This window comes from Panulirus ornatus, chromosome 33, assembly GCF_036320965.1.
Source record: "Panulirus ornatus isolate Po-2019 chromosome 33, ASM3632096v1, whole genome shotgun sequence".
In the NCBI taxonomy this organism is placed as follows: Eukaryota; Metazoa; Arthropoda; class Malacostraca; order Decapoda; family Palinuridae; genus Panulirus; species Panulirus ornatus.
The window spans coordinates 23,697,575-23,723,388 of record NC_092256.1 but is presented as its reverse complement, the minus strand read 5'-3'; the positions used below and the strand labels follow the sequence as shown (position 1 = coordinate 23,723,388).

At 38.8% G+C, this 25,814-nt stretch overlaps 1 protein-coding gene across 1 annotated transcript; it reads right to left on the bottom strand.

Annotated features, from left to right (window-relative positions):
* Positions 1 to 3,749: 3,749 nt before the first annotated feature.
* Positions 3,750 to 24,733, bottom strand: LOC139759628 (ubiquitin-like protein 7). The gene is made up of 8 exons (XM_071681988.1): positions 24,560 to 24,733; positions 18,379 to 18,474; positions 14,878 to 14,984; positions 12,570 to 12,703; positions 11,513 to 11,660; positions 8,935 to 9,031; positions 8,515 to 8,726; positions 3,750 to 7,218 (listed from the first exon to the last, which is right to left on the bottom strand). Exons 1-8 carry the CDS (start codon positions 24,699 to 24,701, stop codon positions 7,015 to 7,017), a joined length of 1,140 nt encoding a protein of 379 aa, XP_071538089.1. The 5' UTR covers positions 24,702 to 24,733; the 3' UTR covers positions 3,750 to 7,014.
* Between the last annotated feature and the right edge of the window lie 1,081 nt (positions 24,734 to 25,814).

The window sequence follows — 25,814 nt, the reverse complement described above, 5'->3', positions numbered from 1 at the left end:
AGTATAAATAAATAGATAAATTCATGTAAAAGTTTATTTGATATCACATCTATTATAGGATACCATGTACTTATTCATTAGTCTAACACCTCAGGAAATGAAGCAGGTATTTTTGAGGTCATGGACACCAAAATACTTATTGTGTCTGCTGAAGTGGACATCATCAAATTGGGTATGGAGGCTACCACATGTTAATATGACTAGTTTCTAGTCTGATTTACACACACTCCATTCTAAGATGATTACCTGTTGCTTTACTCCATATCATATCTTTGGGTGTGTCAGTACCTGTTTAACATTTATCTTTCATTTTCAGGAAATGCAACAGAACTCTCGTGAAAGTAAGTCATCAGTTGCCATGGGCATCATCAAATTGGCTATGGAGGCTGCTTTAGGTTAGTGTCACATGTAACCACTTTCTAGTCATTGATTAAATTCAGACCACTTCATGATGATTAGCTGTTGCTGTACCCCACTTCATACCCATGATAAAACCTTGAGGAAAATATGTGGTGTGAGGTGGTTTGATTAAGTAATGAAAGGGTAAGAGAGATGTGTGGAAATAAAAAGTGTGGTTCAGAGAGCAGAAGAGGGTGTGTTGAAATGGTTTGGACATATGGAGAGAATGGGTGAGGAAAGGTTGACAAAGAGTATATATGTGTTAGAGGTGGAGGGAAGAAGGAGATGCAGGAGACTAGATTGTAGGTGGAGGGATGGAGTCAAAAAGATTTTGAATGATTGGGGCCTGAACATACAGGAGGGTGAGAGGCATGCAAGGAATAGAGTGAATTGGAATGACATGGTATACCAGGGTCAACATACTGTCAGTGGACTGAATCAAGGCATGTGAAACTTCTGGGGTAAACCATGGAAAGGTCTGTGGGGCCTGGATGTGGATAGGGAGCTATGGTTTCAGTGCATTACACATCACAGCTAGAGACTGAGTGTGAATGAAGGTGGCTTTTTTATATGTTTTCCTGGCGCTACCTCGCTGAAGCAGGGGATAGCAATGCTGTTTCCTGTGGGGTGGGGTGGTGTCAGAAATGGATTAAGGCAAGCAAGTATGAATATGTACATGTTTATATATGTATATGTCTGTGTATGTATATGTGTGTGTGTGTGTGTGGGCATTTATGTATATATTTGTGTAAAGTTGAGAGTGAATGCAAATAAAAGCAAGGTTATTTCGTTCAGTAGGGTTGAGGGACAAGTTAGCTGGGATGTATGTTTGAATGGGCAAAAATTGCAAGAATTGAAGTGTTTTATTTATCTGGGAGTGGACTTGGCAGTGAGTGCACCCATGAAAGCAAATGTGAGTCATAAGGTGGGGAAGGGGGTGCGAAGGTTCTGGGAGCAATGAAAAATGTGTAGGAAGAGAGAATTTTATCTTGGAGGGCAAAAATGGGTATGTTTGAAGGAACAGTAGTTCCAGCAATATTATATGGCTGCAAGGCATGGGTTATGACAGTTGTGTGGATGTTTTGGAAATGTCTGAGAACCGTGTGTGGCATGAGGTGGTTTGGCTGAGTAATGAAAGGTGAGAGAGATGTTCAGGAATGAAAAGAGTGTGGCTTATAGAGCAGAAGAGGGTGTGATGAAATGGTTTGGACTTATGGAGAGAATAAGTGAGGAAAAGTTGACAAAGAGGATATGCGTCAGAAGTGGAGGGAACAGGCCAAACTGGGAGACCAAATTGGAGATGGAATGATGAAGTGAAAAAGATTTTGAGCAATTGGGGCCAGAAAATCCAGGAGGGTGAAAGGCATGCATGGAGTGAATTAGAATGATGTGGTAGACTGGGGTCGACGTGCCATCAGTGGCCTGAACCAGGGCATGTGAAACATCTTGGGTAAGCCACGGAAAGGTCTGTAGGGCCTGGCTGTGATTAGGGTGCTGTGGTTGTAGTGCTTTACACGTGACAGCTAGAGAATGAGAGAGCAGATGAGGCCTTTCTTCGTCAGTTTCCTGGCACTATCTTGCTGACATAGGAGGCGGCAATCGGGTGTTGGGGAAGAGAAGGGAATGTACATTTCCTATTTTTCATTTCCTTCAAGCATTTTGTGCTGTTTTCTGTGGGGCGGGGTGGCATCAGGAATGGATGAATGTGTATGTGTACATATTTATTTATTATACTTGATCACTGTTTCCTGTTTCAGTGAGGTATCACCATGAGATAGACAAAGAAAGACCCATCCACTCATATACACATGTACATATTCATACATGCTTGCCTTCATCCATTCTTGGCACCACCCTGCCTCATAGGAATCAGCATCACCACCCCCTTCTGTCAGCCAGGTAGCACCAGGAAAACGGAAAAACAAGGCCAAATTCATTCACACTCAGTCACTAGCTGTCATGTGTAATGCACTGAAACCACAGCTCCCTATCCACATCCAGTTCCCACAGCCTTTCCATGGTTTATCCCAGACATTTCACATGCCCTGGTTCAAATCCATTGACAACACATTGACCCAAGTATACCACATCATTCCAATTCACTCTATTCCTTGCACGCATCTCGCCCCAATCACTCAAAATCTTTTTCACTCCAACCTTCCGCCTCCAGTCTGGTCTCCTGCTTCTCCTTGTGCCCTCCACCTCTGACACATATATCCTCTTTGTCGACCTTTCCTCACTCATTCTCTCCATATATTCAAACCATTTCAAGACCTCTTCTGGTCTTTCAACCACTCTCTCTATAACCACATATATGTACATATGTATATGGAAGTGCATATATGTATATATATGTGTATGTGAGTGGATGTGTCTTCTTTGCTTGTTTCATGGCACCACCTCACTAATGCAGGAAACAGTGATCAAGTATGAAAAAAAAATATTAAAATTCTGTCCTTAAACATGTAATATCTCCATGTCACACATAACACTTGACACATTTAACTAAAGCAAGTCATTCTTTGTAATTCTAGATTTTCCTGCAATAGGCACTATATGCTGGCCTTGCCTTTTGGCAAAATGATAGGAGCCGTAGACAGAAATAGACAGAAGCATTAGGTAGGAACATTAGATGGGAGCAGTAGGTAGAAGTAGTAGGTTGGAATATAAGGCAAGAACACTAGACAAGAGTTGCCCTTTGCCAGTGGTCTGTTAAGGGTGAGGCACTGAAGACCAAGAACCAGCACTGGAGTTCACTAGTTATAAGCCTTTTGCCTTAGCCATCTCCTTGAGGGAGTTCTCAAAGGGAACAGGCATCAGAGATATAGATGAACAGATATTATTGAAGCATGTATAGCTCACAGGTCATCATTTAAGGTTTTTCTCATGGAGAACATGACTGACATTAGTAATGCATCAGTCATAATAATGTATAATCTTTTTTCATACTGTTGATGTAGGAAGACGATGCACAAATAGTATCCAAAGACTTTTGAACAAGCACCACAACACCATTTGGCATTTTATATGGCCCAACCCACCCACATACACGTATATACATAAATGCCCACACACGCACATGTACATACATATACATTTCAACATATACACACATATACTTGCACAGACATATACATAAATGCCCACACACGCACATTTACATACATATACATTTCAACGTAGACATACATATCCATACACAGACATATACATATATACACATGTACATATCCATACTTGCTGTCATCATCCATTCTTGTCGCCACCCCACCACACAGAAAATCTTTATGCTTGTACACTGAAATATTTAAGGCCTCATAATTGCACAAGGGTAACAAATAAAACAAGGCTTTTTCGGTGACTTTCAAGTCCCAAACCCAATAGATTTTTATCATATTTTATTTTCTCTTCCAGCTGTCAAGTCTCCAGCTTTAGCTTACAAAAAGTTCTGAGGCTGGATGGAACTGGTGTTTTTAATACACCGAAAAATTAAGTTGAGAAAATGGAAAGTGCCAGAACGACTTTCTGGTAACAAGTGGAAGCAGACACAATGATGCTTCTTTTGTGATGGTGCATTGACAGCAGTTGCCTTAAAAGAAAGGATAATAACTCAAGTTCAGAAACTCTGGGCCATTGGTTTAGAAATAAAGTTTGTACTCTGTGACCAAGATACTGTGAATAGGTTTGTATCAAAATTACTATGCAAAAGTTTGGAGAATCCTTCATATGTGGTAGGAGGAGAGCTTATTTATTTATTTATTTTATGACTCATCCCACCTTCTCAAGAGCACTAGGGATAATTTTAGAGAGTATGGAATAAAAGTTAGAGAGCATATTGTGAAGTAGGAATATGTAGAAAGATATAGAGAAATCAACAAACAAAACATCAGTCTGGCTCCCAAAATAACTGAATAACATCTATGTAGACAAGAGTTTTCTAATATGCATATACACCTTGCTGCTCAGACACAACCATTTGGTAGCATACATGACTTGCTAAACTCAGATGCTGTTTGAGGGCAGATCAGCTCGTGATATTTTTTCTTACTAATGTCTGGTCGTCATCCCGGAAAGATTTTGAGGAGTCATGTGTAGTTGCTTGTGACATTTCCAAAGCTTTTGACAATGTGGGGTCAGGGTCTCATCTCTAACCTTTCCTCTTTTGGCTTCCCTCCCTCACTTTGCTCCTTCATATCCAACTTCCTCTCCAGTCAGTCTGTCTATGTGGTTGTTGATGGATCAGCCTCCCCCATTTTCTCCAACAGCAGTGTCCCTCATGGTTATCTTGTCCCCTACATTTTTTCTCTTTTTCATTGATCTCTTAACAAATAATCAAATGCACACATGTGCTGACAACTCAACACTGCTTTCATTTACTTCATTCAATTCTGCTCCATCTTCTATCACTTGATCTGCATCTTGTCTTGACACAGCTTCCTTAATAAACTCAGACTTGGACAGGATATCTCAATGGGGTAGACATAATCTAGTTGTTTAATGCCTCAAAGAACCAGTTTCTACCCATCTCTATATCAAAAACTCCTCAACTCTCATATCCTTTGATGGTTTTGTAATTACACCTCTTGACTCATTGAACATACTTGGTATTACTGTGACATCCACTCTTTTGGAAATCCCATATCAGAGGAATAGCTAGGTCTGCCTCAAAAAAACTGGTTGTCCTATTTAGATGTCGAAATTTTTCTTCTGAACAGTCGCTCTGTTTATACAAAGGATTGATTCATCCTTGTATGGAGTACCGCTCTCATGTTTGAGGTGGTGCTAGCTCTGTATCCATACTTGACGAGTTTTCTCGAAAGCTGTGCAACTTATAAACTGTCTCAAGCTAACTTCCAAACTTGACCCTCTTACTCCATGCTGCAGTGTTGGTTCATTTTCCCTCTTCTATAGGTATTACTTTGGTTTTTGCCCCCATTAGCTGGTTGCTTGTGTTCTCCCATCACTAGGTAATGTGGCCATTGGCAACTCATGGGTTGGCCATTTTGATAATTGCTCTTTCCCTACACATCATAGCTTTGGAAATCTACCTTCTCATGTCTTTTCCAATAACTAAGACAGGTTTTTCACTTCCTCCAAAATTTGTAAATTCTTTTCCTTTTTCATTATTCTGTATTTCAATAGCCCCAGCCTTGATGTGGACTTTTGTCCATGTCTGGAGGCATAAAAAGAAAAAAATTTGAAGAGCTGTAGTGTTGTCTAGTCCACTGTCTACCAAAGTAACCACAAGGATTAGAAATCCACTTTTGGAGAAAATAATGTCATTATACAAAGGGCATGTGTTAGAGAATAGTAGTAGCCTTGGTACCTTCAGCTCAAGTCTAAAGCTCTCAAGATTTATTAGCATTTACGTAAAGATAATGTAGCCAAGTGAGAACCATTTCAAGCAAGTAAAGGATGGCTAGATGAGTTTATTCAACATCACAAGCTACATGATGTGAAAATAACAGGAGGATCTGCCAGTGCTGACCACAAACTTACTGCACACATCCCATTTTTCTGTTTAGTGGTTCACTATATACAATTTCTCTTTTTGGGAGCTTTTTGCAGAACCTAACCCCAAATAAAGCAATGGATGGATGTATTTTTCGTAAGGCAAATATTTTAGAATATAAATGATTCTGCATATTACTGCATGTACATAGAATCTTGCATGCCAGGTTGTTGTGTTTTAAAATATTAATTTTGTTTATATAAACTTGCATTGCCTAGGCAAAGGGTGATATTAATACCTCAAAATAGACCTTGGAGAACTTGATTGACTACTGAACATATGAGATTTGATTATTTTAGATTGCCCTCGAGTTTTAAATGTTTTTAAATAGTAACTTCAGCACTACTCTGATCATAAAAAATTAAGTTGGCAAAGTCCTTTGTTATGTTTCCTTGATCTGACTCATGCCATATACAGGATTTTTACTGCCACTAGTAGCATTACTGTGTCACCATACCTACACATTTCTGCCTCAGATTAATTAAATGTTTACAACTAATTATTCTCTCGAATTGTTTTCATGAAGAAATGTAATGTTCAACATGGCCTTCAATAAGTTCTTTTTCTATTCACTGTTTGTGATATTCTTTATCCTGCTTAAGCAAAACTAAAATTCCCCAGTTGTAGCTGACAGACCATCAACATTCCATCTTCATATATTCCTATTAACTCTGTTGTCCCCTTTAAACATACATTATTTAAAAATAAAGTTTAACGAGTCTTCACTTGTGATTGAGGGAACAGAGAAGGGGGCCAAGTGAGGATTTTCCCCTCTTAGGCTCAGTCCTCTGTTCTTAACACTACCTCCCTAACATGGGAAATGGCAAATATGTATGAAAAATATGTAAACATGTTTTCTGCTTTTCAGCATCATCTGAACATAAAAATATCTTTAGAATATTTGTATGTTAAACTGGTCTTCAATGAGTATACCATGAAATACTTTAATACAAGCAGTCCACACTAAATATTGAGTAAAAACTAAACTTTATATCCAAATCTTATTGTGCAACTGCAAGGTGTATACTTAAAGAAATCTGATACTGAGAGTGGCTTCTGATATCCATGGTAACAATTAATGAATTTCTAGATTTTCATGTATTCTAATCATCAGCCATCCACTGAGCAAATATGAGATTCACAGCAGCTTGAACGTCTCCATTTGTTGCCTGTAGAGCTTGCCGACTAAGGTCTTCATCTGGGATGCCCATCTCTCTCATTAACTGCAAAGACTCCTCAAGGTTGGGGATCTGAATACTGGCAGATGGAGGTCCTGATGAGGATGAGGATGATGAAGGACCAGAAGCCTAAAGAAAAAAAAATTTAATAATGTACACATCTGATTTTCACATAACTGTGGATAATAAAGTGCCATCTGCAAAGAAAATAGGGTGTTGATGAAGTATGAAAATTAATATTGAGTATAATAAGACATTACATAAATGCACAAGAGCATGCGGAATTTTCCTGAAACAGTTAGAGACTATTTCCACACCTGCGAGTGCTGCAGACCACGAACCAAACCGTGAAACATTTGTATGAAAACAATTCTCCATAAGTAGGTATCACAATAAACTTTTCACTACTGTAGTCATATAAGCACATATGGAGATGCAATATCTTTTGCAGCTGTTTTTGAAGTTAACCAGGGCATTTGAATATCTGGAGTAAACCAGATATGTGGGGCCTGGATGTGGATACAAAGTTAAGGTTTCGGTCCATTACACATAACAGCCAGACACTGAGTGTGAATGAATGTGGCCTTTTCTGTCTGTTTTCCTGGTGCTACCTTGTTGAAGCAGGGTGTGGCGATGCTGTTTCCTGTGGTGCCGGGAACAGATCAAGGAAAGCAAGTACAAATATGTATATGGCTGTGTTTGTATATGTTGATATGTATATGTATGTGTATGAGCATGTATGTATGTGTGTATATGGCTGTGTATGTATATATGTGTGTATATGAAAGGATGTATCTGTTTGCTTCCTGGACATCCTCGCTAACACCGGAAACAGCGATCAAGTATAATACTACTACTACTACCACTACCACTACTACTACTAATAATAATAATAAGAATCTCTGGAACATTTCCCTGGGAAGTTATTCACTTCAAAAACAGATACAAAGGATGCATCTTCATAAGTGCTTAAAATAACTACAGTAGTGACAAGTTTAATATGAGATAACTACTTATGCACAATTGTTTTTATGCCATCCAGTGTGAGAGGGTAAATTTAAAACATAACAGCAGAATACAAGACTCAACTTTTGTAAAAGTCTGAGCAGATATTATTGTACATTTCACATTCCTGTTATGCATATGCTACTGTATGGTGTGAGATTTAATGGGATTACCCTCTTAAAATGATGGCTCTTTTCTTTGGCCTAAACTTCAAATGGTCTAAGAATAGAATCTCAATTTCCTATATTTCTGTTTAGCACATAAGAAATATTCCTGAGTTAGGTCTCAATTAATGTAACTAGCTTTTATCTGTGGAAAATCCACTTCTACAAGGAAAACTCCATTGAAAAAGGAAAAACTATAGAAGCACTGCATATAAAATTTTTCATGTCATGAAAATACATCCTAAAGTCAACTAACCCGACTTGCAGAAGCCGCCAGAGCATTCTGTAAGGCATTGCTGAACATCTCATGAGTGATAGGTCCAGGCTCTACTGAGGCACCACCTGAAGGTGCTGGGGTGTTGAAAGGAGTGGTGGTAACTGCAGAAGGGGTAGTGGGAATGCTGCGAGGAGCACTTGCAGGCAGACGATTACTGTTGCCATTACTGCTACTCCCACTACTACTATTACCTGTTCAGAGTAAATTTTTTCCATAATCATTTTTCCATCATTATTAATATACATTCATTCATATATTTCCTTTGCAATCTAGTTTCCTTATCTAAGAAAAAAATCATAAAACATCTTCATACATAATTTATTGTAATACTGTTACTCGGAGGGTTTTGATTTTCATGTCTAATACTCATCAAAAAGCTTTACCACAGATATCACTAACCCGTAGCACTGGCAAGAGCTGCAGCTAGTTGGGCTGGTGTAATTGGTTGAAAAGGAACTGAGCCACTTGCTTGGCTTCCACCTGCTGAGTCTTCAGACTGCAAAAAGGAGTTACTGATTTCACACTCAAGTTGTTTTGTGCATTTGCTTATTATCTGGAATAAGGCACTTAGACTCTACATAGAATAAATACTACTAAGGATATGGTTTGGATTGCAAATACTGCGTAACTTAACATTCATCTCTGAAGCAAAAAAAAAGAAAAAAAATTAAAAGATGTGCTAATTTGCAAATAGAGATCTGCTTCAATCTGATGTAATGTAAATCTATGTCCCACATTGTTCAATGATCCAGTCTATTATAGTCATAAAACCTCAAGGTGTTTCTCCAACTGTGGCTAATGAACTTTGAACTGAAAATGTTCTCTAGGACAGTACACCAAGTATAATGAGATTACTGGCATCATTTTAAGAAGTCTTGCTTCACTTAATACTCCAAGTTAATGACAACTCAAGCTCCTCAGGCCTGACTGAAGTGATAAGCACCCTGACACTTTAATAATATGCACCATAGAAAGGGGAAAACACAATTTCTGCTGATACATGTTTGGAAAATAGAATATCAGTGTGTTGCTGCAAACTAAAAGTCACTGCAAAATTTATCTATTTACCTGTCTATACCTCTGACACCTGTTCCTACCTGGAACTCTCTCAAGGGGGTGGCAATGGCAAGAGTTTCCACAACTAGTGAACTCCTGTGCCACTTCCTAGCCTTTATGCCTCACCCTTAACAGGCCACTGGCAAAGGGGAACCCTAGTGCAGTGTTTGCAGAGGCTCTTACCTAATGTTCCTCTTGACTACGTCTACCTAATGCTCTGGCCTAAATGTTCCTACCTACTACTTCTATTCATTGCTCTTACCATTTTGCCAAAAGGCAGGGCTAGTGAACAGTGCTCACCATAAGAAAATATGGAGTACAAAGACTGAACTGTGCGAGTTATGTGTTGTTGAGCATTATGTATGACAAGGAAAGATTGTATAACTGTAGACAGAATGCTAGTAGTCTATGTGTGGGTGAGGCTGAAAAAAATACAGCTACCTGGATCAGAGGAGTGCAACTTGATAACCAACATAAACTTTGGTCCTATTGCAATCCTAGTCCTTAAAAATATCTTAACCACTCTAGGTTAAAAAACAAATCCAAAACATCTGGAAGTTTGCCAACAGTACTCAACCTTAAACTCTCTAAAACCAACCTATTCCCCATCATCATACTGTCCTATTGTATTCAATATATCAAATTCCTTGAAAAATCAATCCAAAACAGAATCAAACAGGATATCCAAATATCACCTAACTTGTTCCTTCAGAACTATTTAGGAATGCAAGGGTCCTTGTATCTCAGATACTAGCAGGGGGAAGGTTGAGGCCTTGTTTCTCAGGTACTGGTGAGAGAGGTGATTCACCATATCTTTGTCGCATTTAGAGCATTCCATGGTCTATTCCATCAATAATTATCCAGTGATATCTCCACAATGTAAATTAATTTCTCAAGATCATTTACAACCACTAAATGGGCCAACCAAGAGATTCACATGCTACAGCTGTAAATCATGAAAAACTGACCACAAAACTTCACACTGGAGGTATAATAGTTACCTGTAAATATGAATTTTGGGAATAATCATGACTCCACTTACAGTGTTTCCTTAAAAGACAGGCTTCACAAATTAGGAAGTGACATTTTACTATATGTAGACATTAGACTGCAAGTAATCATTGTTACAATTAAATGTCAAAGCAAACAAATCGTTGTACACTGAACTGATATGATATCCAAAACCATTTTTGGCAAAGTGTAATGAACCATCATACTATGTGTAGAAAACAGCAGAGCTTTGTATGGTGACATACAACTCATAATAAATAACAAAGAAGTACTGGATGGAATGACTGTTTCTCACACAAGTCTACTATCAAAGCAACTGTCACCTGCAAACAGCAGCTGACTCATCTCCTAGGCATTTCTAACCCTCCCAGCAAACTGCATACCTGTGGTCTCAATGAGGAACTTTTCCCTACTTACTAGCTGACACAGTTAAGAGCTCTTTCAGAGAAAGGGATCCCAGGGTTATAGTATCATTATTATGGTAATAACAATAATAATAATAATAATCCTTTTTTCATACATATTCACCATTTCCCACATTAGCAGGTTAGCATCAAGAACAGATGAATGAGCCATGGAGGGAAAAATCCTCACCTGGGACCCTTCTAAGTTCCTTCTTTTGGAATGTAAAACACCAATAATAATAATAATAATAATAATAATAGTACTAATAATAATATTAATAATGATAATAATAATAATATGAATAAGCTTACTGTCTTCCCATAAATAATAATAATATGAATTAGCTTAATCTATCCTCCCACCTTACAGCCTTCCTTCATATCTATTTCTATTCACCTCATTCACGAGCAATTAAGTCACTCCTCCCACATTCAATTTCTCATAAAATATGTAGTTTCAATAGCTTCCTAGTATATACTATGCCATCAAATACAATAGACCACACCTGATCTGCCTCCATTTCATCGTCATCAGAGAGAGCGTCCATGGAGTAAGACACATGGTGTGAACGACGAGGAGATGTGGTTTCACTTGTCATTAAAGAAGTTACATATTGTGCAACTCTTCCAACAGCTGGCTGAGCATCAACAACCCTGTAGAGAATATAAGATATTTAATAAACCCATTCACAGTATCAAGTATAATAAGATATACTGTATCTAAATATCAAATAACTTGAAAATACTTCGGCATCTCTCATTTACACCTAATCCACAAGTGCCCAATTTGCACATATGTGCTGTACAATTTGCTATCCCAAATTCAGTTTTACCAGTGAGGATTCAAACTTACACAGATGGGCATACAAACAATAACTTTAAAAAAATAAGTTTATTTAACACTGAAAATTATGAAAAACACCAAAAGCCAGAAACAGATAAAGAAATGGTCACATTCACTCAAAACCAATCTCAAGCTGTCAAGTATAATGCACCAAACCACAGCTCCTAATCCAAAACCATGCCCAACAGACCTTTCCATGGCTTCAACTGACTGCTTCGTATGCCCTGGTTTGGCTCAATGAAGCCAAGCTTATATGATACATGGCAAAAATGGGTGTTTGAAGGGTATTGTAGTCCTAATGTTGTATGGACACAAGGCATGGGCTATACATGAGAATGTGTGGAAAAGGGTAGATGTGTTGGAGATTACATGTCTGAGAAGAATATGCGCAGTGAGTTGATTTGAGCAAGTAATAAAAGGGTAAGAGAGAGAGGTGTAGTAATAAAATGTGTGGTTGAAAGGGTCAAAGAAGGTGTGCTCAACTGGTTTGGATATGTGGTTTTGCCAACAACTGTGTCTTTCAGGAACTTAACCACTGCTGTTGCCATGAAACCTTTACACCATCAGCAGAGACTATAAAGAGTACAATGTCATCAAGGACCTTACCATTCCAAAGGAGCCCACTTTACCCTGCTCCTCTGGGGAGCATGGCTTTGAAGCTTCAGAAGCCCTATAAAAGGGACCTTATGGTTGTAACTAAAAACATATATAAAGCTCACATGCTCAGATTATCTGGATTAGTCAAACCCGTAAAGAGTTCTGGATCTTGCAACATGGCAAGCGCTCTTGGATCACTACGAGCAAAGGGGCATGAAGATAATATTTTCTCTACCATTTCAGGACCACGCAGTTTCTGAAAATAAGAGAACATATAATGTAATCATGTTTCAGGATTCTGATTTAAAAGTGTGTGAAAGGAGAAAGTTGACAGTTCAATGACAGTACATCGATCCCAGCATACCACATCAATCCAATTCACTCTATTCTGTGCATGCCCTTCACCCTCCTGCATGTTCAGGCCCCAATTGCTCAAAATCTTTTTCACTCCATCCTTCCACCTCCAATTTAGTCTCCCACTTCTTGTTCCCTCCACCTCTGACACATATATCCTCTTTGTCAACCTTTCCTTACTCATTCTCTCCATATGTCCAAACCATTTCAACACACCCTCCTCTGCTTTATCAACCACACTCTCTTTATTACTACACATCTCTCTTAACCTTTCGTTACTTACCCGATCAAACCACCTCACACCATATGTTGTCCTCAAACATTTCATTTCCAACACATCCACCCTCCTCCATACAACCCTATCTATAGCCCATGCCTCATAACCATATAATATTATTGTAACTACTATTCCTTCAAACATACCCATTTTTGCTCTCCAAGACAGAGATAATGTTCTCTCCTACCACACTTTCTTCATTGCTTCCAGAACCTTCGCCCCCTCCCTCACCCAAAAAATCACTTCCACTTACATGGTACCAATCACTGTTAAGTCCAATCCTAGATATCTAATACACTTCACTTCTTCCAATTTTTCTTCATTTAAACTCACATCCCAACTAACTTGTCCCTCAACCCTGCTGAACCTAATAACCGTGCTCTTATTCACATTTACTTTCAATTTTCTCCTTTCACACATTTTTCTAAACTCAGTCACCAACATCTGTAGTTTCACACTCAAATCAGCCACTAGTGGTGTATCACCAGCGAACGACAACTGACTTACTTCCTAGGCACTCTTATCCCCAACACACTGCATAGTCACCCTCTCCCCAAAACCCTTGCATTTATCTCCCCTAACAGTCCCCTCCATAAACAACTTAAACAACCATGGAGATATCACACACCCCTGCCGCACCAACCTTCACTGGGAACCAATCACTTTCCTCTCCTCCTACTCACACACATGCCTTACATCCTTGGTAAGAACTTTTCACTGCTTCTAGCAACTTACCTTCCGCACCATTTACTCTTAAACCTTCCACAACGCTTCTCTATCAACCCTATCCTATGCCTTCTCCAGATCCATAAATGCCACATACAAATCCATTCTTCAAAGCAAACACCTGATCTACACAACCTCTACCACTTCTGAAACCACACTGCTCCTTCCCAATCTGATGCTCTGTACATGCCTTCACCTTCTCAATCAATGCCATCCCATATAATTTCCCAGGAATACTCAACAAACTTATGCCTCTGTAGTTTGAACACTCACCTTTATCCCCTTTGCCTTTGTACAATGGCACTATATATGCATTCCATCAATCCACAGGCAGTTCACCATGGTCCATACATATACTGAATATCATTGCTAACCAATCAACAACAGTCATCCCTTTTTTAATACATTCCACAGCAGGCTACCCAAACTCACTGCCTTGCTGGATTTGATCTTCCACAAAGCTTTCACTACCTCTTCTCTCTTTACCACACCATTCTCCCAGACCTTCTCACTTTGCACACCATCCAGACCAAAATACCCTACATCTACCATTCTATCATCCAACACATTCAACAAACCTTTAAAATACTCACTCCATCTCCTTTTCATATTGTTATTACCTCCCCACTTGCCCCCTTCACCGATGTTCCCATTTGTTCTTGTGCCTTATGCATGTAATTTACCTCTTTCCAAAACATCTTTATAATATATATATAATATATATATATATATATATATATATATCTATATATATATATATATATATATATATATATCTATATATATATATATACTTGTCCACCATTTCCCACATTAGCAGGTTAGCATCAAGAACAGATGAATGAGCCATGGAGGGAAAAATCCTCACCTGGGACCCTTCTAAGTTCCTTCTTTTGGAATGTAAAACACCAATAATAATAATAATAATAATAATCCTTTTTTCATACATATTCACCATTTCCCACATCAGCAAGGTCAAACCAGGAACAAATGAAAAAAGGTTGCATTCACTCATATCCATTCTCCAGTTGTCATGTGCAATATAATAAAACCCTAGTGTTTTCCTTACATACCTGAATAAAATCACGGAAATTAGGGCTGGCAGCAACATTTCGCAAGGATACCAACAATGTCTGGACTTCTGGAAGACTCAATGGCACAGCTGCAGGTATTAAATCTTCTGTAATAAAAAAAAAATACAGCTCCAAATGCTAAAGTGCTGAAATTCAAGATATGTCTAGCAAAAGGCTAGAGAAGTACCTATATTGAATACGTACATTAATGCACTGGTCTCCTGAAAGAGTAAAACAGTGGTCCTGTATTTCCATTCTTCCAACTCCAATTAGGTCTCCCCATTCTCCTTGTTCCCACCATTTCTGACACATATCCTATCTGACAACCTTTCCTCACTCATTCTTTTCATATGTCCATACCATTACAGCAAACCCTCTTCCGCTATCTCAACCACACTTTTTTTACCACATAACTGTTGTACCCTTTCATTACTTAATCAAACTGCCTCACACCAAAAAATAGTCCTAAAATGTTTCATTTCCAACACCCCTACCCTTCTCTGTACAGACTCATCTGTAGCACATGCCTTGCATCCACATAATATTGTAAGGACCACTATTCCTTCAAACATACCCATTTTTGCCCTCCTAAATAACATTCTCTCTTTCCACACACTCTTCAGCTCTCCCAAGACCTTCGGATCCTTCCCCATCTTAAGACTTTCTCCCACTTCCATGGTTCCAGTCGCTGCCTTGTCCACTCCTAGATACCTAAACCACTTCACTTCCTCCAATTTTATATATCTAAACTCATACCTCAACAAACCTGTCTCTCAACCCTGCTAAACATAATAAACTTGCTTTTATTCACATTCACTCTCCACCTTCTCACTGCACACACTCTTCCATATAGTTACCATCTTCAGCATTTCATCACTTTAATCTGCCACCAGTGCTGTATCATCAGCAAACAAATGACTTACTTTTATCTGCCACAGATTGTATACTCATCCCTCTCTCTAATATATTTGCATGTACCTCACCACCCCATCCATAAACATATCCCTGAGAAAAAACAGATGGATTTATTTGTGTGTGGCATTTATAGATCTGGAAAAAGCATATGATATGGTTTATAGAGATGCTTTGAGGAAGGTCTTAACAATAAGTGGTGTGGAAGGTAAGCTGCTAGAAGCAGTGAAAAGTCTTTATCAAGGGTGTACGGCATGCGTATGAGAAGGAAGAGAGGAGAGTGATTGGTTCCCAGTGAAGGTGTCTTTGGGAGGGGTGTGTGATGTCACCATGGTTGTGTAATTTGTTTATGAATAGGGTGGTGGTTAAGGAGGTAAATGCAAGTTTTGGAGAGAGAGGTGAGTATGCAGTCTGTTGGGGATGAGAGGGCCTGGGAAGTGAGTCAGTGTTGTTCCCCAACGATACAGCACTGGAAACTGATTCAAGTGAGAAACCACAGAAGTTGGTGACTGAGTTTGGAAAAGTGTGTGAAAGGAGAAAGTTGAGAGTATATGCGATTAAGAGCAAGATTATTAAGTTCAGCAGGGTTGAGGGACAAGGTAGTTGGGCTGTAAGTTTGAATGGAGAAAAACTGTAGGAAGTGAAGTGTTTTAGATATCTGAGAGTGGACTTGGCAGTAAATGGAACCATGGAAGTGGAAGTGAGTCATAGGGTGGGGGAAGGAACAAATGTTCTGGGAGTGATGAGGAATGTGTGGAAAGAAAGTTATCTCAGAAAGCAAAAATGGATATGTTTGAAGGAATAATAGTTCCAACAGTGTGCTGTCTATGTTGGTAGATGCTGGACAGTACTTCTGTTGTAATGTTGAGATTTAAATAACTTTATCAAGTATTGGCACCTGATGAGGTGGATTGTCTCCATGAAACATTTCATGCTAAATGTAAAGAAAAATGACATGTTGAATAAAATCATAACTTCTACCTCGCTGGAAGGGGGGGAGGTACTGTTTCATATGTGGTGGGGTGGTGACGGAAATGGATGAAGGCAAGTTGAATGTGTACATGTGTATATCTGCATGTGTCTGTGTATGTATATGTATGTGCACATTGAACTGTGTATGTGTGTGTATAGATGTTTATATATATACTTCCCACGTATTCCCTGCATGTCATACAAGGCGACTAAATGGGGAGGGAGCGGGGGGCTGGAAATCCTCCCCTCTCTTTTTTTTCTTTTTTTCCAAAAGAGGGAACAGAGTAGGGGGGCCAGGTGAGGATGTTCCCTCAAAGGCCCAGTCCTCTGTTCTTAACGCTACCTCGCTAATGCGGGAAATGGCGAATAGTTTGAAAGAAAGAAAGAAAGAAAGATATATATATATATATATATATATATATATATATATATATATATATATATATATATATATATATATATAATTATCATTTTTTTATCATACTTAATCACCGTCTCCCGTGTTAGCAGGGTAACAGACAAAAGAATGGCCCAACTCACCCACATACACATGCATGTACATGTACATGTACATATACATAAACACCCACACATGCACATATACATATCTATACATTTCAACGTATACATACATATACATACACAGACATACACATATATATAAATGTACATATTCATACTTGCTGCCTTCATCCATTCCCATCGCCACCCTGCCACACATGAAATAGCATCCCTTCCCCCCTTCCAGTGAGACAGCCCCAGGAACAGACAAAAAAGGCCACATTTGTTCACACTCAGTCTCTAGCTGTCATGTGTAATGCAACAAAACCACAACTACCTTTCCACATCCAGGCCCCACAGACCTTTCCATGGTTTACTCCACACATTTTACATGCTTGTTTGAGGTCACAAAAGTGAGGTCACCTTTAGCAAGGCTGTAGTATCACTAGTTGACAAAAAAGTGTACAGCCTCGTCAAAAAACTTTTTTGTACTGCAGGAGCCCAATGAAAAGGGGTTCTGAGGTAAGTTTAAATATTTCCTATGAATAAATAAACAGAGAGGGAGAGAGTGCACCTACCTATAAAGGACACACAATAAAATGGCTAGGCTAGCATGAAGTGCTCACTACAAATCTTACATGATGTACATGACTATTCTCAGCTGCCACCTGCATTACATAAATATCAATTTTTGGTTCATTTGGAACTGATTTCAACTATATGTCAAGTTTCCTTTTACATTTTTCTGTATTTCCATGCAAGTTTCTTATTTCTCCTGACGTACAAGTACAATGAATAATCATTCTGCCTACTTAGCTGGGCTGTTAAATATTTTTGTCTGACCTACTTTCAATATGTTCCATGGTACTCTTTTAAACTTAACAACTCTGCATCCTCCCTCTTGAGAAACTTTTAGGTTTAATCCATTTTCTTTTAGTCATTCAATTTGTTGCCATGTGCAGATTACTATGCATCTTTCTCTTCTGTCTAGGCTATATAGTTGCTGTTCATTCAGTCTTTCATGGTAGAAAGAGAAAGGATGAAAAAAGAGAGAAGGAAATACAGGGAGTGGAAGAAAAATAGAAAGCCTGAAACAATCTAAAATATTCAACTTACCATGTTTAGGGAGGCAGTGGATCATAGCACCAGATGTTATTCCTGCTTCTTTAAGTGTGTCGGACCCTTTAAGAACCACACCGCAATGTATTAACTCTGCAATGAACCAGTAACACTCATTATTCTCTATTTACAACTATTAATTTTCATTTGACATATCAAGAATCAAAGCAAAAAATCATTTTCTGATAAAAAAAAGAAAGTTTTGAAAAACGATAACTCTTCTCTGAGGGATGGTAACTCATGCTCATAAGAGAATCCCTGAGGGATGAGAAAACTTTGTCTTCTGGTTAACATATTACCTCTCACCCATTGCTAACCTACTTTTTCTGCGGAAGTGGCTTGTTTGCATGGACCTGGGACTGCCACTGACCAATCAGTAATGCCACATCAGCAATGTCCTACACACTAACTGCATCAAAATTGACAAACTGCCTCATAAGTCTTGAAGCATGGTTGTCATCACAATGGTGGTCACCTTTGATTAAGAAAAAAGGTCTTTGAAAGAACAGAGGGGAAAGAAGGGCAAAAAACATCCCAGAGAAAATGTTTGTGGGAGAGCAAGCCAGAGGGAGAGAGTTTTTCATTATCTAAAACCTAAGGTCAAAAAGAGCCAACAAACGTGAGAGAATACCAGTATCACTGAAGCCAGATAAGATGATAAACTATACAAAAAAAGTTACATTAATAGTTATCCTGTGGAAGACTTAATCCATCTTCACCAAAAGCAGCATTTCTAGCACCATATAGGGAAGATCCACATCTAGAATTACTTACAATAACACAAAAGCAATTAAAGAATGACAAAGATCTCTTTTGTTGACTTCCAAGGAAAGGTTTCTTAGGATGGCTAAGGTAAAGGTTATCTTCCTAACATGATGGGTTCTGGTATAAAGGCTGGGTGAGGCCAGTAAAACAAGTTTCTTCATCTAGATAGAGACATCCCTTGCAGAGATGAATTTAAAGCTTCTTGGACATACGAACAGATGTTTTCTTTGGTAGTCCTTTGCAATTTCTACAAAATCTTCAGGAAATTAAATGAACATGAGGAATTACGTTCTCTAAAATCATAGAATTTGAAGAATACACCACTAAAAGGGTATTTCTGAACATACTCATCTCACTTTTTGCCAAGAATACAGACATGCTATAATAAGAAAATGCTTTAACTAAATAGTGTTATCAGCTTTGGGTATTATCTACTTTCTGGTGCTATAGCTATGTGACATTAACAACCCTGAATATTCATTGATTCTGTTAGGCAAAAGTTATTCAATATTATGAAAATAAAAGTATTAGAGGCATATCAAGATTTGGAGTATAGTTTTATTATTTGATATTAGATAAATTGGCAGAGGTGAGGATAATGAAAATCAAGCAAAATGATGGAATAAGTAATGTAAAGCAAGGTTAAACATATGCAATCAACAGATCCTATGCATACCACTTAACCTTCTCTAGCAGCGATTTAGTGAAGAAATATACCACTAATAATATGGTCTGCTGCTGGGGACTATGTGGAATGGTTGCTTGCGGGGAGGCTGAGGGGTGGTGTGAATGGCCATTCAGTCAGGGATCTGGTTGTTGAATCAACACTGAGCAGTCAGTCATACTAAAGTTTAACCTTCCCACAAGCAGCTAGTCTATACAACCCCCAGCAACAGAGCAACCCTTAATGGACATGTGTCAGTGACACTTTCAGGCTGCCAGAGGTCAGCATGTTGACCTGAACTCTCCCCTGACCCACCCACATACACGTGTATACATAAATGCCCACACACACACATACACATACCTATAAATTTACATATACATACACAAACATATACATGTATAAACATGTACATATTCATACTTGCTGCCTTCATCCATTCCCGCTGCCACCCTGCCACACATGAAACAGCACCACCCTCCCCCCACACGTGCACAAGGTAACATTTAGAAAAGACAACAAAGGCCACATTTGTTCACACTCAGTCTCCAGCTGTCATGTGTAATTCAATGAAACCACTGCTCCCTTTCCACATCCAGGCTCCACAAAACTTTCCACAGTTTACCTCACACGCTTTACATGCCCTGGTTCAATCCATTGACAGCATGTTGACCCTGGTATACCAAATCGTTTCAATTAACTCTATTCCTTATGTGCCTTTCACCCTCCTGTATGTTCAGGGCCTGATTGCTCAAAATGTTTTTCACTCCATCCTTCCACCTCCAATCTGGTCTCCCACTTCTCATTCCCTCCACCTCTGACACATATATCCTCTTGGTCAATCTTTCCTCAATCATTCTCTCCATGTGACCAAACCATTTTAAAACACCCTCTTCTGCTCTCTCAACCACACTCTTTTTATTACCACACATCTCTCTTACCCTATTATTACTTACTCGATCAAACCACCTCACACCACATATTGTTCTCAAACATCTCATTTCCAGCACATCCACCCTCCTGCGCACAATTCTATCCATAGCCCTCACCTCGCAACCATACAACATTGTTGGAAACACTATTCCTTCAAACATACCCATTTTTGCTTTCCGAGATAATGTTCTCGACTTCCACACATTCTTCAAGGCTCCCAGAATTTTCGCCCCCTCCCCCACCCTAAGATTCACCTCTGCTTCCATGGTCCCATCCGCTGCCAGATCCACTCCCCTATCCCCAGGGATAGAGGGGAGATATATATATATTTATATATATATATATATAAATTTTCCAAAAGAAGGAACAGAGAAGAGGGCCAGGTGAGGATATTCCCTCAAAGGCCCAGTCCTCTGTTCTTAACGCTACCTCGCTATCGCGGGAAATAGCGAATAGTATGAAAAAAAAAAAATATATATATATATATATATATATATATATATATATATATATATATATATATATATATATATATATATATGGTGTGGGAGGCAAGTTGTTAGAAGCAGTGAAAAGTTTTTATCGAGGATGTAAGGCATGTGTACGTGTAGGAAGAGAGGAAAGTGATTGGTTCTCAGTGAATGTAGGTTTGCGGCAGGGGTGTGTGATGTCTCCATGGTTGTTTAATTTGTTTATGGATGGGGTTGTAAAGGAGGTGAATGCAAGAGTCCTGGAAAGAGGGGCAAGTATGAAGTCTGTTGGGGATGAGAGAGCTTGGGAAGTGAGTCAATTGTTGTTCGCTGATGATACAGCGCTGGTGGCTGATTCATGTGAGAAACTGCAGAAGCTGGTGACTGAGTTTGGTAAAGTGTGTGGAAGAAGAAAGTTGAGAGTAAATGTGAATAAGAGCAAGGTTATTAGGTACAGTAGGGGTGAGGGTCAAGTCAATTGGGAGGTGAGTTTGAATGGAGAAAACTGGAGGAAGTGAAGTGTTTTAGATATCTGGGAGTGGATCTGTCAGCGGATGGAACCATGGAAGCGGAAGTGGATCATAGGGTGGGGGAGGGGGCGAAAATTTTGGGAGCCTTGAAAAATGTGTGGAAGTCGAGAACATTATCTCGGAAAGCAAAATGGGTATGTTTGAGGGAATAGTGGTTCCAACAATGCTGTATGGTTGCGAGGCGTGGGCTATGGATAGAGATGTGCGCAGGAGGATGGATGTGCTGGAAATGAGATGTTTGAGGACAATGTGTGGTGTGAGGTGGTTTGATCGAGTAAGTAACGTAAGGGTAAGAGAGATGTGTGGAAATAAAAAGAGCGTGGTCGAGAGAGCAGAAGAGGGTGTTTTGAAATGGTTTGGGCACATGGAGAGAATGAGTGAGGAGAGATTGACCAAGAGGATATATGTGTCGGAGGTGGAGGGAACGAGGAGAAGAGGGAGACCAAATTGGAGGTGGAAAGATGGAGTGAAAAAGATTTTGTGTGATCGGGGCCTGAACATGCAGGAGGGTGAAAGGAGGGCAAGAAATAGAGTGAATTGGAGTCATGTGGTATACAGGGGTTGACGTGCTGTCAGTGGATTGAAGCAAGGCATGTGAAGCGTCTGGGGTAAACCATGGAAAGCTGTGTAGGTATGTATATTTGCGTGTCTGGACGTGTGTATGTACATGTGTATGGGGGGGGGGGTTGGGCCATTTCTTTCGTCTGTTTCCTTGCGCTACCTCGCAAACGCGGGAGACAGCGACAAAGTATAAAAAAAAAAAAAAAAAAAAAAAAAAAAAAAAATATATATATATATATATATATATATATATATATATATATATCAAACAACTAACAGAGGACTATTGAACCAATAACTGTGATAATCTCTTGAGAAGCTTATGATGGAGCTGCGGTCCCTTTAGTATAAACACTACGACAATTGACATACTCTGACCAGTAAAGTTTTGAACCAGCAACTCAAGAGAATCTTCTCAGTGTCAGAGGGGCGACTGCTTAGTTAAACACCACAACTCTGACACATACCAGCGACAGCATGGTCCTGTCACAGAGACCCCTTCCCACCTAGCCAGATACAAGAATAGTCCTATACTTCCTATTAAGAATGTCAAAAGAAATCCATCTACAACTGTGCAACTAACCAGGCAAATAGGTTAGTTTCCTAAACATATGTGTATGTCAACTATTATATTACCTGTACCACAACCAACACGAAAATATTCATCACTTAAGTGTTCATCACTAAATAAATGATTTGTAAGACATGACAATATTACTGCAATTCAACCAATATGTAACGTTACATCAATTAATGTTCAACTAATCACCACAAACTGTATAATGTGTAATTTGCTCTCTAAAACTTCCTGTCTCTGTAGATATGCCATGCTCACGTGCTTTTCCAAATCCTAAAAGTACCCAGTCCCACCTGGGTGTTAACCTCTTTTATTATTAACTTCTTACTATTCTGTAATTTCTCAACCATATATTCTAAATGATCTTGATATTCATTTCTATCACAAATCAGTACTTTCTGTGATTCTACTCCCAAAACCATGGTTCCGTGGTGGATATCCAAAATGTATTCTTAACTTTATTGGTTCTGTTTTTTTTCTATGTTGAAAGCTCCGGTAATTGACAAAAGTCCACATCAAGGCTGGGCCTTAACTGAAACAGAGAAAACTACAAAACAGAAAAAGGAAAGACAAGGGAAAGTATTCACAAATTTCAGAGAAAGTGAAAAACCTGTATTTTGAAATATGCCAGGTCATAATTATTGGGAAAGCCATGAGAAGATAGAGTTCCAAAGCCTCACTGTGTAGGTAAAGAAGCAGGTATCAAAATGGCCCACCCTTGACTTGCTGATGGCCACACAATAATCACGTGAGGCAACAGCTTGCCGAGTGCTGAATGGTCTAGCTTATGGTGTGGGCACACAAGCAGCCAACTTACCTAATATTTTCCTTAACATACAGAAAACACTAATACCAAATGCCTTAACATATAATGTAACATAAAATAATGCTCCTAGTCATGCTCAGCAGCTTTTATTGTATTCTATAACATGATAGTGCATTTTAGATCCAAACCTGAACTAGCTTCAAGGAATGGCTACAGCAGTTCCAAAAAGAGGGATTTTTCTTAATCAAAAGCAATATATTATTATCAAAGCCTACATTTTCCCATATTTACTATTATCAAAGCCTACATTTTCCCATATTTACTATTATCAAAGCCTACACTTTCCCATATTTACTATTATCGAAGCCTACATTTTCCCATATTTACTATTATCAAAGCCTACATTTTCCCATATTTACTATTATCAAAGCCTACATTTTCCCATATTTACTATTATCAAAGCCTACATTTTCCCACATTTACTAATGTAACAACCGATCGACATCTAATAAAAAGCCCTTTCCTGTTCCACATGTATTTCTGTAGTCATGACATCTATAGCCTTTTCCAAAAACTAATTTGAATATAGAACTAATAATTTTTTTGTCGTTTCATATCATATTACTGTTACTAACCAAACTACTGCCTGAGGCTAGTATTGAATTCAATGCGTGGCTTAAGTGGTAATTCACCAAATCTCGTGGTATAGACCCAACAAATACTTACTTTCAATAAATTCCCTTCAAGTCTTGAAGAAAAAGTCATCATCCATACACAGTACAAGCTGGAGACTATTACTGGTCTACCCATCAGGTGGTCATCAACCACATGAGTAACCCTATGAAATTTGCAGAAGGCTCGAACTTTTCCCTCCTATGCTACACTAGTAAGAACATCCATCACAATATTTACCGATCTTGTCTGCTGTCGTTTTGCTTTTAGTGGCCGCTTGTTGTCGAAGAGTATCGACCGTATCACTTAAGTTGACATTATTTAACGTCAATTTCTCTAATTTGCGTGAGTTAATACGCAATCCCAAGTGTACCGTCGCCATCTTTGTTTACAAATACCAGCTGTCCTGGCCACATTTTCCAACAGTAAATCCGGATTCGTATTCCCGGTGACCCGTGACGTCATGTACAGTGTTGTCCTGCAGTGACCCACATGTGCTCTCACTCGTACTGATGTACATCGACATACTTGCGCACAAAAAAATATTATTAATCTGCACAAATACACGAAACTTCAACACATGAAACCCTGAGTAAACGATTTTTCCCCGTGGAACAAATAGATAACCACATACCAAGACCAGGAAAGAAGTGCCAATTAACAAGGACCAAAATACTGCAGACTTAGGGATACATAGACAAGGATATCAAGGTGCTCGTACAAATGAATAATGCAATTAAGCGTTAGAAAATGTCATCATGTGGATAGGAGGACGTTAGGACAGACCAGGTATTCAATAATATCAAGGGTAAGAAACTACAAGTCATACTGCGAAAGGAACTTAGCACATGCCAAACTTGTCTCAAGAACTTTAGGTGAAAGGGTGCTTTCAGAAAGGTGAATTGATTTAAGTAGTGTTAGAATTACCAAACTTTATGAACAGCTAGTTGTTGAAAAAAATATACATTATGTATAATTATCCAGAATTGGAATGTGCTGCAATAGTCTGGTTCCCTCACCTAAAGACTTTAGCCAGAAAGTATTGCTAATTTAGGTCTAAAGGAATGCAGTAAAGTATAGTAACAGACGAGTAGAACGAACTATGAAGGGAAGAGAGCTCTAGATCTGCCCACTTTAGAAGTAAGAAATGGAAGGGGAAACAGTTGCATCTTTGAGGGCCCAGACAATGAGTATCACTTCCCTTCCTGTGGGTATAAATTATCCTCAAGCAAAATGCAGGACCAATCTGATTGACCTGCCCATCCAAATTCACAGCATAATATAGATCAGGTTTGATGCATAATTCAAGTTAAAGAGTATAATATCTACTTCCAAAGCCTGAACAAAGAAGTGCCAGTATCCTCAACTATTTTCATACTATAAACTTAACGTGTGATATCCATCATAAACATGGGCTTAGTTTAAAGGAATGATAAACAATTAACACAGAGTAAATAATGGCATCAGTTTTCATTGTGCTATACTTTTTAAATCT

Bases quoted from the DNA above. Each gene is read 5' to 3' on its own strand.
- LOC139759628 (XM_071681988.1), bottom strand. From the start codon at position 24,701: ATGGCGACGGTACACTTGGGATTGCGTATTAACTCACGCAAATTAGAG. The intron at 11,661-12,569 runs GTGAGCTTTATA...TATTCTCTACAG, and splicing joins AATCCAGATAATCTGAGCAT to GGTTGTTGATGCTCAGCCAG. The intron at 8,727-8,934 runs GTTAGTGATATC...TACTCTGAACAG, and splicing joins AGCTCTTGCCAGTGCTACGG to GTAATAGTAGTAGTGGGAGT.